This window comes from Rhincodon typus, chromosome 5, assembly GCF_021869965.1.
Source record: "Rhincodon typus isolate 14 chromosome 5, sRhiTyp1.1, whole genome shotgun sequence".
NCBI classification, from domain to species: Eukaryota; Metazoa; Chordata; class Chondrichthyes; order Orectolobiformes; family Rhincodontidae; genus Rhincodon; species Rhincodon typus.
In genome coordinates this window covers 20,975,854-20,992,810 of record NC_063336.1, presented here as the reverse complement: position 1 = coordinate 20,992,810, position 16,957 = coordinate 20,975,854, and the positions used below count along the sequence as shown (strand labels likewise).

Genomic DNA, 16,957 nt, shown 5'->3' with positions numbered 1-16,957 from the left:
CTTTTTCTCCAATTTTCCTCTTTTTCTCCAATTTTCCTCTTTTTCTCATTTGCCAATTTTCTCTCCTTTTGTAGGTAACCGTAATACTAAATCATTCTGTAGTTCCAAGCAGCAGCTAAAATTGAGTTTCAGTAAGTTTTTTTGACCCCAATGGCACTGTTCCCATACGTAGCATTTCGTTGATGCTATCTAAAAAGATCCCATTCTATTTGGAAGTTTTTATCATCTTACTGAGCACATAGTTTTAACAAAGATAAGAGTTCAGCCACCTTTTTGACTGCAGCTTCTGGATGTTTTTCTCCTCAGCTCCACTGTCACATACAGCTGTTGTTCTTTGTTGTTCTTTAACTAGTCAAGGGGGCTGATGTTAGGCAGAATTTCTTGAATTCAAAAGACTGTTAGTGTCACTGAGCTTCAAGTTCTCCCCCTTAATGCTGCCAAAAGCAAAATTGTATCACATAGCTCAACAAATTGCATTACGTGAACTGTTTTTAAGTTGCAAAACTCTCCAATGTTTTCAATTATAGATGTCCCTTATACAATCAACTGAAATCGTGACTTGTATCTTAACTCCCTAAAGTCTGTCCACCATCTACAACAATTCACAAGTTGAAAGTGTGATGGAACACTTTTTCCACTTGTTTGAAGAGGTAGAGCTGCAAAAAACACAAAAGCATGTTGACACCATCGATGACAAAGAGTCTACTTAACCAGCACTCCAACCACCACCATTCACTGTCCTTATTTTTAGACACTGACCTTCATCCTAGTCTCTTCCAGAAAGGGAAATATCCTTTCAGCATCCGTTTTGTGAAGCTCCCTCAGAATCTGTTATGTTTCCATAAGATCCTCTTTCATTAAATTCTAATGGCTATAGCCTGCCCAACCTCTTCTCTTAAGATAATCCCCTGCCCATGTATCCCAGATGTCAATTGAGTGAACCTTTTTCAAACTGCTTTGTTAAATAAGGAGACTGAAACTGTGGTTGTAAAAGCAGATAGATCTGAACTCATCTAATAATGGCAAATCTTCTTGACTTCTTTTCCTTTGCAATGAAATGCCATATTCGACTTGCCTTCCTAACCACTTGCTGCACCTGCACTCTAACTTTTCATGATTTATGTACCAGGACACTCGGATGTCTGTAGCTCAGAGTTCTGCAAACTCTCACTATTTAAATATGTTGCATTTCTGTTCTTCCTGCTGAGGTGGACTCATTTTCCCACTTTAGATTACATCCGTCTTTTTTCTTGCTTTCTAACTTAATCTCTCCATGTCCTTTTCAATCTTACGTCCCCTCCACTGCTTACTTTCCTACCTACCTTTTGTATCATCAAATTCATTTACCATACATTTGGTCCCCTTCTTCCAAGGCATTTATTACATGACTCATTAATGTCATTACCATGCAAAAAGTATTATATAATTAATGTTTTTTACAATTAAAATGGAGGAGAGCAACATTCATAGCTGTAATAAGAATTAATTGCAAATGTTGACGGAGACTGAATCAGGATTTCTGATTCAACCATCAGGCCCTGTGAAACTTTTGGCATATTTGTTCAGTGATTCCATATAATTTCTGATGAGAGACACAGTATTCTGTATTGCCCGTATACTATAAATACTATTTTGTATGAAACAGAGTTCTGACTGACTATTAGAACCTTAAAAAAATAGATGGTTTTTTGAATTGCAGGCTTTTTTAACCAGTAAATTCAAACTTTTAAAATCCTTTTACATGCAGATAATTTAAAGATCAAACAATATTTTAGAGTTTACTTATAGGACTGATTTTTGTAACCACCTTCAAAATTTTAAATTTGAATATGACGTAACAAATCAAAGTAATGTAATTTTTAAAATTACCACCTTTTTTTAGAAACGCGAGAGAAGAAAACATGAGAGGATTTTGAGTGAAGCGCTGTTTTCTGCCATCACATATTTGAATCAATTTCTTCCACCAGAATACATCATTCAGTACATTGCATGGGATATGGCCAAATACACAAAAAGGTAAAATGTTTATTATAATTCTGATTAGAGGTTGTTTTAAATACATTTTGGGTTTGAGTTCCTGATCAAAATTTTTTTTCAAATTTGTCTTAGAGAATTCTGTTTCTTGAATAGGGTTTTTTCCCGAATAACTGGTTTTGCATCGTTACTTATGTCTAATTTAATTTGCTGTTACCTAATGCTTATTTATTGTTTCCAAGTTGTTCTTCAGACTGTTGTGATAGGTTTCATTGTGACATGGTATCATTTAGTCTCTTAATCCTGTTTTGAATTCTATCAGGATGGATATAACTTCCTCCTGCTAATTTGAAAGCTCTGCTTAGACAGTACATTTGAGAGAGGCAAAAGAATTGTCATGTATTGCCGCCTAAGGCTGAAAATGCTGTTTTAATCCAGAGGGCCTTTTTACACCAAATCTCTGACTGTACCTCATTATGACATTTAACAGCAACATCAGGTCCCAATTTCTTAAAAAAGTTCTATTTTCCAGTTCTGCACAATTATTGACTAAGATGTAACTTTAGAGTAAGTGGCTAAAACTACAGCTAAAAGAAAACTCATAATAGGCTAATGTTATACCATAATATTTACGCTGGTAGCTCTGTAATTTTAAATTGATCTCCTATGATGGAAGTCATCTTGCTGAATGTTATGACCTTCAGTTCGTTCTGTTATTAGTAGCCTTTTAGTGACTTCTGTGCATTGAAATTAACATCAATTGTGATAAGCTTTGTCTGGTAATTTTATGTGGGATTCTCAATATATTCTCTATCCACCAGATGACTGAAAAAATCATTTTAGACACGTCATACACTCAAAAAATTATTTCCGTTTCTAATGTTTTAAATGAACTCATGGGATGTGGGCGTTGCTGAACCACTGAAGTCCATGTGCCTTAGGTAAACCCACAATGCACTGCGGGAGGGAATTCCAGGATTTTGACCCAGTGACAATAAAGGAAAAGTGATATATTTCCAAGTCAGGATGGTGAATGGTTTGGAGAGGAATTTGCAGGTGGTAGTGTTTCCATGTATCTGCTGCGCTTCTCCTTCGAGATGATAGCAGCTGTAGGTATGGAAGGTGCTATCCAATAATCTTTGGCGAATTTCAGCAGTGCACCTTGTCAGTGGTACAGACTGCTGCTATTGTGCAGAAATGATGGTAGTGGAAGGAATGGATGTTTGTGGAAGTGGTGCGAATCAAACAGGTGAATTTGTCCTGATCGTTATTGAGTCCCTTGCGGCTTATTGGACCTGTAGCCATCCAGGCAAGAGGGGAATATTTTATCACGTGTGCCTTCTAGATGTAGACAGGCTCTGGGGAGTCAGAAAGTGCATTACTTACTGCAGGATTCCTAGCCTCTGACCTGCTCTTGTAGCCACAATATATATATATGGCTAATCTAGTTTGGTTTCTGGTCAGTGGTAATCCTTGAATATTGATAGGGGATTCAGTGATGGAAATTCCATTGAATGTCAAGGGGTGATAGTTATATTGTCTCATAGAGATTGCCTGGTAAATGTGTGGTGCAAATGTTATTTACCCATTTTCAGCCCAAGCCTGGATATTGTCCGAGTCTTGCTGCATTGGGACGTAGACTGCATCGGTATCTGAGGAGTCACAACTGGTGCTGAACATAGTGCAATCATTGGCAAACATCCCCACTTCTGATCTTGTGATGATGGGTAGGTCATTGATGCAACTGATGGTTGGACCCAGGAACACTTGCAGAGATATCCTGGAGCTGGGATGACTAATTCCATCTTCCTTTTTTCCAGGAATGATTATAACCAGTGGAGATTTTGCCCCTGAGGGGAAATGCTGGCCTAGTGGTATTATCACTAGACTATTAATTCAGAGACCCAATAATGTCCTGGTGGGGGGACTTGGGTTCAAATTCTGCTATGGCAGGTGGTGAAATTTAAATTCAATAACATCTGGAATAAGGATCTAATGGTGACCATGAAACCAGTGTCAATTATGGAAAAAACCCATCTGGTTCAATAATGTTCTTTAGGAAAGAAAACTGCTATCCTTACCTGGTCTGGCTTATATGTGACTCCAAACCCACAACAACCCACAGAACTGCCCTCTGTGCAATTAGGGATGGGCAATAAATGCTGGCCTAACCAGGAGATAATTAGGGGGATGTATAGTATCCTTGTAAGCAGGATAGAGAGTGTGTTGCCTGTCCGGTGCCAGGGTAAGGGATATCTCTGACCGGCTTGAAAGGATATTGGACCGGGAGGGGCAGGATCTAGTTGTTGTGGTCCACGCCGGAACAGACAACATAGGCAAGACTAGGAAAGAGGACCTGTTCAGAGATTATCAGGAGCTAGGAGCCAAATTAAAGAACAGGTCCTCAAGGGTTATAATCTCCGGATTACTGCCCAAGCCACGTACTAATTGGCATAGCGACATGAGAATAAGTGAAGTAAACACGTGGCTAAAAGAGTGGTGCGGGAAAGAGGGGTTCCTTTTCATGGGACACGGGCATCAATATTGGAACAAGAGGGATCTGTACCGTTGGGCCGGTCTCCACCTGAATCAAGCTGGGACCACTGTTCTAGCGAAAAGGGTAAATAGGCTGGTCAACAGGACTTTAAACTAGAAAGTTGGGGAGGAAGGGAATGGTGGAACTTGCCCCAGTGGGAAACAAAGCAGCAGGTTAATATCTGTAGTGGCGGATTCAACTACGTGGAAAAATATGAAAGAAATGACAGGGGAGGAGAACACAGGAGAGGTTATTAAAGTCTCCAGCACAGACACAAATAGGACCGAGTGTTTGGAAAGGGCTAGCAATCAAACACTGGAAAAACGAATGACAATGAGAAGAGGGGCGGTTAATACAGGACTGAAGGTGTTATATCTGAATGCACGCAGTATAAGGAATAAGGTAAATGAGCTTGTGGCGCAGATCGAAATTGGCAGGTATGATGTGGTGGGCATCACGGAGATGTGGCTGCAAGGGGATCAGGATTGGGAACTGAATATTCAAGGATATACATCCTATTGAAAAGATAGGCAGGTGGGGCAAGGGGGTGGGGTTGCCTTATTAGTAAGAAATGAAATTAAATCAACAGGAAGAAACGAAGTAGGGTCAGATGTGTAGAATCTGTGTGGATAGGATTGAGGAACCGCAAAGGTAAAAAAACCATAGTTGGAGTTGTGTACAGGCCTCCAAACAGTAGTCAGGAGGTGGGGCGCAAGATACACTAGGAGATAGAAAAGGTGTGTAAGAAAGGCAAAATCACAGTGATCGTAGGGGATTTCAATATGCAGGTGGACTGGGAAAATCATGTTGGTAGCGGATTGCAAGAAAATGAGTTTGTGGAAAATCTTCGAGATGGCTTTTTGGAGCAGCTTATGGTGAGCCCACAAGGGAGCAGGCAATACTGGATTTAGTGTTGTGCAATGAGGCAGACTTGATAAAGGAGCTTCAGGTGAAGGAGCCCCTAGGAGGCAGTGATCATAAGATGATAGAATTTACTCTGCAATTTGAGCGGGAGAAGATAGAATCAGAGGTAACGGTATTACAGTTGATTAAAGGCGAGTACAGAGATATGAGGGAGGAGCTGGGCAGAATTGACTGGGAGAGGAGCCTAGCAGGAAAGACAGTGAAACAGCAATGGCAGGAGTTTCTGGGAGTAATTCAGGAGACACAGCAAAAATTCATCCCAGGGAAAAAGAAGCATGGTACAGGGAGGATGAGGCAACCATGGCTGACTAAGGAAGTCAGGGATAGCATAAAAACAAAAGAGAAAGCATATAATGTGGCGAAGGGCAGAGGGAAACCAGAGGACTGGGAAGCTTACAAAGACCAACAGAGGGCAACAAAAAAAAATAAGGAAGGAGAAGATTAAATATGAGGGTAAGCTAGCCAGTAATATAAAGGAGGACTGTAAGAGTTTCTTTAGATATATAAAAGGCAAAAGTGGACATTGGACCACTGGAAAATGATGGTGGAAAGATAGTAGTGGGGAACAGGGAAATGGCTGAGGAACTGAATAATTATTTTGCGTCAGTCTTCACGGTGGAAGACACGAGTAATCTCCCAAAAATTCAAGAGAGTCGGGGCATACCTGAAATATGGTGGCCATCACCAAAGAAAAGGTGCTAGTAAAACTGATTGGGCTGAAGGTGGATAAATCACCTGGACCAGATGGACTACACCCCAGAGTCTAAAGGAGATAACTGAAGAGATAGTAGAAGCGTTAGTGGTGATCTTTCAGGAATCTCTAGAGTCAGGGAGGGTACCAGAGGACTGGAAAATCGCTAATGTGACAACACTGTTTAAAAAGGGAGTAAGGCAAAAGACGGAAAATTACAGGCTGATTAGCCCAACCTCGGTCGTGGGTAAGATTTTGGAGTCCATTGTAAAGGATGAGATTGCTGAATACTTGGAAGTGTACGGTAAAATAGGGCAAAGTCAGCATGGTTTCACCAAGGGGAGATCATGCCCGACAAATCTGCTAGAATTCTTTGAGGAAGTACCGAGCAGGATAGACCAAGGAGAGCCAATGAGTGTTATCTACCTGGACTTCAAGAAGGCCTTTGACAAGGTGCCGCACAGGAGGCTGCTGAGTAAGATAAGGGCCCATGGTGTTAGAGGCAAGGTGCTAGCACGGGTAGAAGATTGGCTGTCTGGCAGAAAGCAGAGAGTGGGGATAAAAGGGTCTTTCTCAGGATGGTAGCCGTGACAAGTGGTGTACCGGAAGGGTCAGTGTTGGGACCACAACTTTTCACTTTATACATCAATGATCTGGATGAAGGAACTGTGGGCATTCTGGCTAAGTTTGCAGACGATACAAAGATAGGTGAAGGGACAGGTAGTATTGAGGAGGTGGGAGGCTGCAGAATGATTTGCACAGGTTAGGAGAGTGGGCAAAGAAATGGCAGATGGAGTACAATGTGGGAAAGTGTGAGGTCATGCACTTTGGTAAGAAGAATAAAAGCATGGACTATTTTCTAAATGGGGAGAAAATTCAGAAGTCTGAAGTGCAAAGCGACTTGGGAGTTCTAGTCCAGGATTCTCTCAAGGTAAACCTGCAGGTTGAGTCAGTAGTCAGGAAGGCAAATGCAATGCTGGCATTTATTTTGAGAGGACTTGAATATAAAAGCAAGGATGTACTACTGAGGCTTTATAAGGCTCAGGTCAGGCCACATTTGGAGTATTGTGTGCAGTTTTAGGTCTCATATCTCAGGAAGGATGTACTGGCCCTGGAGCAGGTTCAGAGGAGGTTCACGAGAATGGTCCCAAGAATGAAAAGCTTAACATATGAGGAACGTTTGAGGACTCTGGGACTATTGTCATTGGAGTTTAGAAGGATGAAGGCGTATCTAATTGAAATTTACAGAATACTGAATGACCTGGACAGAGTGGATGTTAGGAACATGTTTTCATTTGTAGGAGAGACTAAGACCTGAGGGCACAGCCTTAGAGTAAAAGGGAAGGCCTATTAGAACGGAGAAAAGGAGAAACTTCTTTAGCCAGAGAGTGGTGAATCTACGGTACTCACTGTCACAGAAGACTATGGAGGCCAGGTCATTGAGTACTGAGATAGATAGGTTCTTGATTATCAAGGGGATCAAGGGTTACGGGGAGAAAGCAGGAGAATGGGGTTAAGGAACTTATCAGCCATGATTGAATGGCGGAGCAGCCTCAATGGTCCAAATGACCTAATTTCTGCTCCTATGTCTTATGATCTTAACCAGAGATGCCCTCATCCCTTGAATGAATAAAAAATAATCCCCACTGACTCCAGTTTTGCTAGAGCTCCTTGATGCTGCAGTCTTGGATATGCGCCTTGATGTGGCAAGTAACATTCTTGCCACACAAATGCCAGACTATGACAGCCACCAGGAAGAGACAATCTAACCACTGTCCCCTGACATTCAATGATGTTACCATCACTGAATCCCCCACTATCAACATCCTAAGTTTATCATTGACCAGAAATTCAACTGGACTCACCACATAAACATAGTGGCTTCAAAAGCAGGTGAGAGGCTAGGAATACTATGGAGAGTAACTCGCCTCCTGACTCCCCAAAGCCTGCCCACCATTTACAGGGCACAAGTCAAGAGTGTGATGGAATACTCCACACTTGCCCAGGTGAGAGCAGCTCCAGCAACACTCCAGAAACTTGACATCATCCAGGACAAAGCAGCCTGCTTGATTGGCACTACATCCACAAGCATCCACTTCCTCCACCACCAACGCTCAGCAGCAGCAGTGTGCACCATCTACAAGATGCATTGCGGAAATTCACCCAAGATCCTCAGACGGCATCTTCCAAACACACGACCACTTCCATCTAGAAGGACAAGGAGATGTGTGGGAATGCCACCACCTTCAAGTTGCCGTCCAAGCCATTCACTATCCTGATTTGGAAATATACTGCCGTTTCGTCACTGGGTCAAAATCTTGGAATTCCCTCGCTAACAACATTATCGGTCAACTCCTAGCTGGTGGACTGCAGTGATTCCAGAAGGCAGTTCACCAGCACCATCTGAAGGGCACCTAGGGGTGGGTAATAAATGCTGGCCAGCTGCTGATGCCCATGAATGAAAATAAAAATCTCAATCAAATGTGACTTGATGTCAAGGGCAGTCAATTTCACCTCACCCCCGAAATTCAGCCCTGTTGTCTGTGTTTTAAACCAAGGCTGTAATGAGGTCAGGAGCTGAGCGGCCTGGCAGAGCCCAAATGGGGCGTTGCTGAGCAAGTGCTGCTTGACAGCACTGTTGATGACACCAGCCATCACTTTACTGATGATTGAAAATAGACTGATGGAACAGTAATTGGCCAAGTTGGATTTGTCCTGCTTTTTGTGTACAGGGCAAAGTTGGGCAATTTTTCAATTATTTGGTAAATGCCAATGTTGTAGCTGTACTGGGACAGCTTGGCTAGGGGTTGCTGGAATGTTGTTTGAGCCCATACCATTTGTAGTATTCAATGCTTCCAACTGTCTCTTGAGACCATATGGAATGAATCAACTTGGCTAAAGCCTGGCATATGTGGTGCTGGGGACCACTGGAGGAAGCTGAGACAAATCATCTACTCAGCACTTCTGGCTGAAGATCGTTGTGAATGTTTCAGCCTTATCTTTTACACTGGTATGCTGGGCTCCCCCATTGTTGAGGATGGGGATATTTGTGGAACCACCTCCTCCACTGAGTTGTTCAATTATCCAGTCATTCATGACTGGATGTGGCAGGATGCAGAGTTTTAATCTTACCTGGTTTTGAAATTGCTTAGCACTCTCTATCACTTGCTGCTTATGCTGTTTGGCATGCAAGTAGTCCTGTTATGTATCCTCACCGTGCTGATTCCTCATTTTTAGGTATGCTTGGTGCTATTCCTGGTATGCCCTCCTGAACTCCTCATTGGACCAGGATTGATGGTAATGGTAGAGTGGAGGATATGCCAGGCCAAGAGTTTGCTCATTATGTTAGGTTATGATTCAACTGTTGCTGATGACCCACACGCCTCATGATTGCCCAGATGGAGTTGTTCGATCTGTTCAATCTCTGTCCCGTTTATCAATAGTAACATAGATATGATGTAAAATATTTTCAAAGTGAAGGCAGGAGTTTGTCTGATATGGACAGTTACATCTGCAGCAAGGATACAGTGGAGGATGAGGTCAAGTATGTTTTTTGCCATTTTGATTGTTATCTCACCACCTACCACAGACTGCATCTAGCAGCAATGTCCGTCAGAGCTCGACCAGTTTGGTTAGTAGTGTTGCTGCTGAGCTACTTGTGATGGTGGACATTGAAATCCCCCATCCAGAGTGCATTCTGTGCCAGTGTCACCCTCTGTGCTTCCTCCATGTGTTCTTCAAATGGAAGAGTACTGATACATCAGCTGAGGAAGGAGGATGTGCGAAAATCAGCAGGAGATTCCCTTGTCCATGTTTGACCTGCTGCCATGAGACTTGATCACATCTGGAGTCAATGTTGAGAACTTCCAGGGCAATACTCTCCCTCCTGTATACCACGGTGCTGCCACCTCAGGATCTGTCCAGCCAGTGGGACAGAATGTAACCAGGAATAGTGATGGTGTTGTCTGGAATATTGTAGGGTATGATTCTGTGAGTATGACTGTGTAACACTGTCGCTTGACTCGTGTGAGAGACAACTCTACCAATCTTGGCGCTAGCCCTCAGATGTTAGGGAGGAGGACTTTACAGGGTCGACAGGGCTGTTTTGCCATTGTCACTTCCGCTGCCCAGATAGATGTCATGTGGTCTGTAAGGTTCCATTTTATTTTAAACTCTCTCTAGTGATTTTTACAATTAAATGATTTCCTCAGCCATCTCAATGGGCAGATAGGTATCAACTACATTGCTGAGAGTCTGGAATCATATGTAGGCCAGACCAGCTAAGGATAGCAGTTTCCTTCCTGATAGGATGTTAGTGAACCAGATGTTTTTTTTTTCCTGACAATCAACAATGATTTCATGGTCATCATTAGGCTCTTAATTCCAGATTTTTATTGAATTAATATTACACCAAATTCCATGGTGGGATTCAAACATAGATCCCAAAACATTATCTGAATTAAAAAGTCTTGTGATTTTTATCAGCATTGCCTCCTTCATTGCAGAAAGTTGCATTTATTTTCAAATCAGATAATTGCAAAGAAGTAGAAAGCAAAAAGCAGGTATTTAGTACTGCAGTGTTTGGAGAAGGATAGCTGTAGACTGCAAGGAGACATCAATGGTCTGGTTAGCTGGGCAGACAAGTGGCAAATGGAGCTCAAGCTGGAGAAGTGTGAGGTGATGACTTTAGGAAGATCACACAAGGAATAGACAATTAACATAAGAGTGCTGACAGGTGTAAAGGACGTAAGAAGTAAGGGACCTTGGATATCCCTCAGGGTTGTAGGACAAGTTTATAAGGTGATTAAGAAGGCAAATGAAATTCTGTCTTTTATTAATTGAAGTATAGAATATAAGAACAGGGGAGTTGTACAGGAACTGTGTAATCATTATTTAAGTCACAGCTTGAGTATTTTGTGTCATCCTGGTACCTCATTACAGAAAGGATGCATTAGAGAAGGTATAAGGCAATTTACAAGGATGTTGCCAGGGCTGGAAAATTGCAACTATGAGGAAAGATTGGATAGTCTGGGCTTTTCTCTTTGAGATATTAGAGGCTGAGAGGACTGTTGATTGAGAGATGTAAACGCATGGATTGAGTGGTCTGGCGGGAATGACTTGCTTTATCAGAGCATAGATTTAATGGGATTGATAGAAAATAAAGATGATGGAGAATGACTATGTTTCACCAAAAGTGTGGTTAAGATCTGAAACTTGTTATTTGGAAGGGTTAGAAGGGCAGAAACCCTCAACTCACTTAAAAGGTGTCTGGATCTGTACCTCGAGTTCTATAACGTACAGAGCTGTGGACCTGATGCTGGAAGTACAATCAGGCGAGGAGTGGTTCAACGAGCACATTCCTGATGGGTCAAATAGCCTCTTTCTGTGCCATAAACTTTGTAAGATGTTATGGGTAATCTTAATGACTTAAAAAAACTCCATTGATCTTTCCACAGTAGGTACACGGATTGGTAAAATGGGAAAATCAGTGGCAGATGGAATTTAACATTGATAAGTATGAGGTGATATACTTTCGGAAGAAGTAACAACATAGGGAAATACTCAATAAATGGCAGGACACAAGGAAGCTCAGAGGGATCTGAGGTGTTTATCCACAGATCCCTAAAAGCAGCAGGACAGGTTAATAAGGTAGTTAAGAAGCCAGAAAGGATGTTTGATTTTATCAGTGGTTGCATAGATAATTAGAGCAGGGAAGTCATGTTGGAGCTGTACAAGATGTTGGATGGCCACAGCTGGAGTACTGTGTGCAGTTCTGATCTCCATGCTATAGGAAGGATGTGATTGCAGTGGAGAGAGTGAATAGGAAATTTGCTGGGATGTTACGTGAGATGGAGCAATTTAGCTCTGAAGAAAGGCTAGATTAGTTCAGTTTGTGTTATTTGATGCATTGAATGCTGAGGGGGGTACTAATTGAAGTGTATATGTTTGGGAGATTTGGACTGGGTGAATAATAAGCAGTTGTTCCCCTTAGCTGAAGGGTCACTAACAGGGAGACATAATTTTAAAGTGAAAGGCAGATGGTTTAGATGGGATTTGAAGAAAAATGTTTTCACCTAGAGGGTAGTGGGAACCCAAATGCACTTCCTGGAGGGTAGTTGAGTTGGGAAACCTCACAAACTTTAAAAAGCCATTTGGACAAGCACTTGAAATGTCATAATGCTCAAGGCTATGGGCCAAGTACGAGGAAGTGGGGCAAGTGTTATTTAGAGTTCTTTTGTCTGTATAAACTCCAATGGGTATAAGGGCCTCCTCTGTACTGTTTGAGTCTATGAAAGTCCTGCCCGTGTATCTGCCAAATCATGACATAAGCAACAATGATTACCAGAAAAGAAACACAAACAACTGCGGATGCTGGAAATGCGAAATAAAACAGAAATTGTAGGAGAAACTCATCAGATCTGGTAGCATCTGTGGAGAGGAAGCAGAGTTAAAGTTTTGGTTCCAGTGACCCTTCTTTGGAACACTTCTTTATTACCAGAACTCTAACTGAAGTTTTTTAAACTTAAGGCAGATATCTTCTTTTGGGTAAGTGACATGTAATGATATTCCAACACAACAAGCAAGGTGTAGTTAGTTAGTTAATTGAAGAATATAAACAACTGTCTCAGTATCGGCATTGTGTTTCTCTTCCCTGAACATCCGTCACAGAGAGCTAGCAAGAACTACAGATGCTCGAGTCAAAAATAACACCGTATGGAGCTGGAGAAGCACAGTAGGCCAAGCAGCATCAGAGGAGCAGGAAAGTTGACGTTTTAGGTCGGGACCTTTCCTCGAAAATGGAGAGGGGCATGGGAGCCCAGAAATAAATAGAGGAAAGGAGGGGTGGGGCTAGGGATGGTAGGTGGAAAGGTGATAGGTGAATGCAGGTAGGGAGTGGTGGGGATTGGTCAGTGAGGTGGGAGAGGCAGATAGGCAGGAGAGATGATGGACAGGTTGTGTCAGGTCAAGGAGGCGGAGATGAGAGGGAGTATTTGTATTTTTTTTCTTTATTCATTCATGGGATGAGGGCGTCGCTGGCTAGGCAGTATTTATTGCCCATCCCTAATTGCCCAGAGGGCAGTTCACAGTCGATCACATTGATGTGGGTCTGGAGTCACATGTAGGCCAGACCAGGTAAGGATGGCAGTTTCCTTCCCTAAAGGACATTAGTGAACCAGATGGGTTTTTCCAACAATCGACCAAAGGGTTCATGGTCATCGTTAGATTCTTAATTCCAGGTATTTATTGAATTCAAATTCCACCATCCGCCCTGGCAGGATTCGAACCTAGGTCCCCAGAACATTGCCTGGGTCTCTGGATTAACAGTCCAGCAATAATACCACTAGGCCATTGCCCCCCAATGTTGGACATGGGATGAGGCTGGGGGTGGGGAGATTTTAAAACTGGTGAAATCCATGTTTAGGCCATTGGGCTGTAGGCTCCCAAGGCAGAATTGAGGTGCTGCTCCTCCAGTTTGCAGGTGGCGTCATTGTGACACAGGAGTAGGCCCAGGATGGACATGTCACCCAGGGAGTGGGAGGCGGAATTAAAATGGTTTGCGACCAGAAGGTGTTGTCGTTTGTCACATACAGAGCGCAGATGCTCTACAAAATGGCCTCCGAGTCTCCGCTTGGTCTCACTGATGTAGAGGAGGCCACATTGGGAGCAGCGGATGCAGTAGACCAAGTTGACGGATGTGCATGTGAACCGCTGTCTATTGTCAACTTCTCCTTTAACTCCTCCCACTTCCTACAGACTAACGGGCTGGCCATGGGACCCGCATGAGCCCAAGCTATGCCTGCCTCTTCGTAGGATACGTGGAACAGTCTCTCTTCCGCTGCTACACTGGCACTATCCCCCACCTCTTCCTCCACTACATTGATGACTGTATTGGCACTGCCTCATGCTCCTACGAGGAGCTTGAACAGTTCATCAACTTTACTAACACCTTTCACTACAATCTCAAATTCACCAGGACCATCTCCGATACGTCCATCTTCTTCCAAGATCTCCCTGTCCCCATCTCTGCTCAAAACATCTATTTTAAGCCCACTGACTCCCACAGCTACCTGGACTACACCTCCTCTCACCCACCCTCTTGCAAGAATGCGATCCCCTACTCGCAATTCCTCCGCTCCCAAGATAGACCGTTCCACTTCCGCACATCCCAGATGCCCTCTTATTTCAAGGACAGTAACTTTCCTCCTCCGGTAATTGAAAAATGCCTTCAACTGCATCACTTGCATTTCCCGCACTTCTGCCCTCCCATCCCCTCCCCCCAACAAAAATAAAGAGAGAATCCCCCTTGTCCTCACATATCACCCTACCAACCACCGCATCCAACATATAATTCTCCACCACTTCCACCGCCTACAATCCGACCCCACAACCGAAGAGATATTTCCCGCCCCACTCCTATCTGCCTTTCGTAGGGACCGGTCTCTCCGTGACTCCCTCGTACGCTTCACGCTTCACACTCCCCACTAACCCCACCACCCCTGGCACCTTTCCCTGCAACAGCAGGAAGTGCTACACCTGCCCCTACACCTCCCCCCTCACCTCCATTCAAGGCACACAACAAACCTTACACATTAGACAGGGGTTCACCTGCACATGCATCAACTTGGTCGACTGCATCTGCTGCTCCCGATGTCGCCTCCTCTACATCAGTGGGACCAAGCGGAGACTCGGAGACCGTTTTGTAGAGCATCTGCGCTCTGTGCGCAACAAACGACGACACCTTCCGGTCGTGAACCATTCTAACTCTCCCTCCCACTCCCTGGGTGACATGTCCATCCTGGGCCTTCTCCAGTGTCACAATGACACCACCTGCAAACTTGAGGAGCAGCACCTCATATTCCACCTTGGGAGCCTACGGCCCGACGGCCTAAACATAGAATTCACCAGTTTTAAAATCTCCCTACCCCCAGCTTTGTCCCATGTCCGACCCACCTTCTCATCCCCACCTCCTTGACCTGCCACAACCTGTCCATCTTCTCCCACCTATCCGCCCTCCCACCTCACTGACCAATCCCCGCCACTCCCTACCTGCACTCACCTATCACCATCCCACCTACCTTCCCCAGCCCCACCCTTCCTCTATTTATTTCTGAGCTCACTTCCCCTTCCTCATTTCTGAAGAAGAAGAGTCCTGCCCCTAAACATCAACTTTCCTGCTCCTGATGCTGCCTGGCCTGCTGTGTTCTTCCAGCTCCATACTGTATTATATCCATTATAGAGAGTAGTTTTTCAGAAATTTATTTTCTTTCAGCAACAAGACAGATAACCATTGCCTCAGTAACAGCAAACTGAAATCTAATTATTCGTTCTAGATAAAATCACATCAAAAAGTTAAATACAGTAGAAATGTTCCCTTGAGTAGATGAGTCACCTGTTTCCATCATCGTTATTGTAGGATATACAATTGTATTTTCTTCAATATTCACAATGGAGAGCAATGTTAAATATAATGTAATTCATTTTTCTGCTTTTAGTAAATTGTGCAATGTCTTGGATCGGCTGAGCATAATTGCCGAAGATGTTGTGAAAAGAACAGGATTCTTTGTAAATCACCCTGATTTTTATTGTAACACCTTGCGACCAGGTGAAAGGTAAGACTAAATGAAAATTCAGTTGAATAGTTAGATATGAACAAGCCAAGCAACGTAGAAAATGCAAACTTAAACTCATTGATTGCGAAGATGTATTGATTAGCTGTGAATTGTGCAGTACATAATTTATCTTACAGTTCATTGTTCACATTTACATATTCATTATGTTAATATAAGTTTTGGTATGATTTACATTCTATTACTAGAGCCATGTTCAATGAAAAGCTTCCCAAAGTGCTTAGCAGACACAAAACAAGAAATGAAAGCTATGCCATGAGCGATATTGGGAGATGTGTCCAAAAGCTGAGTTTTGAGAAAGATAGGAAAGAAGAAAAGAGAATTGGGAGACAGAGTTTTAGAAAGGATTTGTTTTAATATATATATTTATTCTTGGAATTTGGGTATCCCTGGCTAAGCCAGTACTAATTGCTTAATTGTCCAGAGGGCATGATAAGAGTCAACCGCATTGCCGTGGGTCAGATTAGGGAAGGACAGCAGACTTTCTTCCCTAACGGGTATTAGTGAGCAAGATTGTATAATAATTGACAGTGGTTACATTCTTTGTATTTGAGGATTTTTTTCTTATTGAGTTGAATATTTTAACTACCTATCATGATGGGATTCAAGCATGTCCCCAAAGCACTAACCTGGCATTCTGGTTCATTGCCAGTGATATCGCCAGTACACATAATAAATTTCAGGGTGTGGCGCTCACATGATTTAAAATAACCCACCAATGATGGGGAAAAATGGGAGATGTGTGTTACATGAGACAAGGTCAGAGATACTGAGCAGTTGAAACTACAAAGTTTAGCAAAATCGGAGGGGCAAAACCATGAAGAAATTTGTACAAAAGACAGGAGGATCAGAATTTAAATCCTTTTTTTAGAAATCCCTCAATGGTTTTGATCAATTATGTTCACCCTCTTTGCTCTGCAATATGTTCTAGCGAGATATTCCCCTGTTGTACTTACGGTCCTCTGTTTTCACTTGGCAACAGAGTGAGAACTTGCTGTTTCCTTGGTCCTATTCTGTGTGAAATCTTGAAGTCATTCTGCCTCTCCAATTTCAACAACCTCAAAATCAGTCTTTCCTACTGTGTTTTCAGTAAATCTTCCTAATCTCTTTTGCACAAGCTGTATGTATCTATTTCTTTGTCTTTTGATGAATCACTTTAATGTTTAAAGATGCTATACTGTGACCAACTTGTGTTCTTTCTCT

The 16,957-nt window shown here is 42.8% G+C and overlaps 1 protein-coding gene across 5 annotated transcripts in view; it reads left to right on the top strand.

Moving 5' to 3' along the window:
- Nucleotides 1–16,957, top strand: part of fig4a (FIG4 phosphoinositide 5-phosphatase a) — a 106,931-nt gene that overhangs the window by 40,489 nt on the left and 49,485 nt on the right. For all 5 annotated transcript variants that reach the window (XM_048596818.1, XM_048596822.1, XM_048596821.1 and 2 more), the window contains 2 exons: nt 1,883–2,016; nt 15,620–15,736. In XM_048596818.1, coding sequence (XP_048452775.1) covers nt 1,883–2,016; nt 15,620–15,736 — 251 coding nt within the window. The remainder of the gene's footprint in view (nt 1–1,882; nt 2,017–15,619; nt 15,737–16,957) is intronic.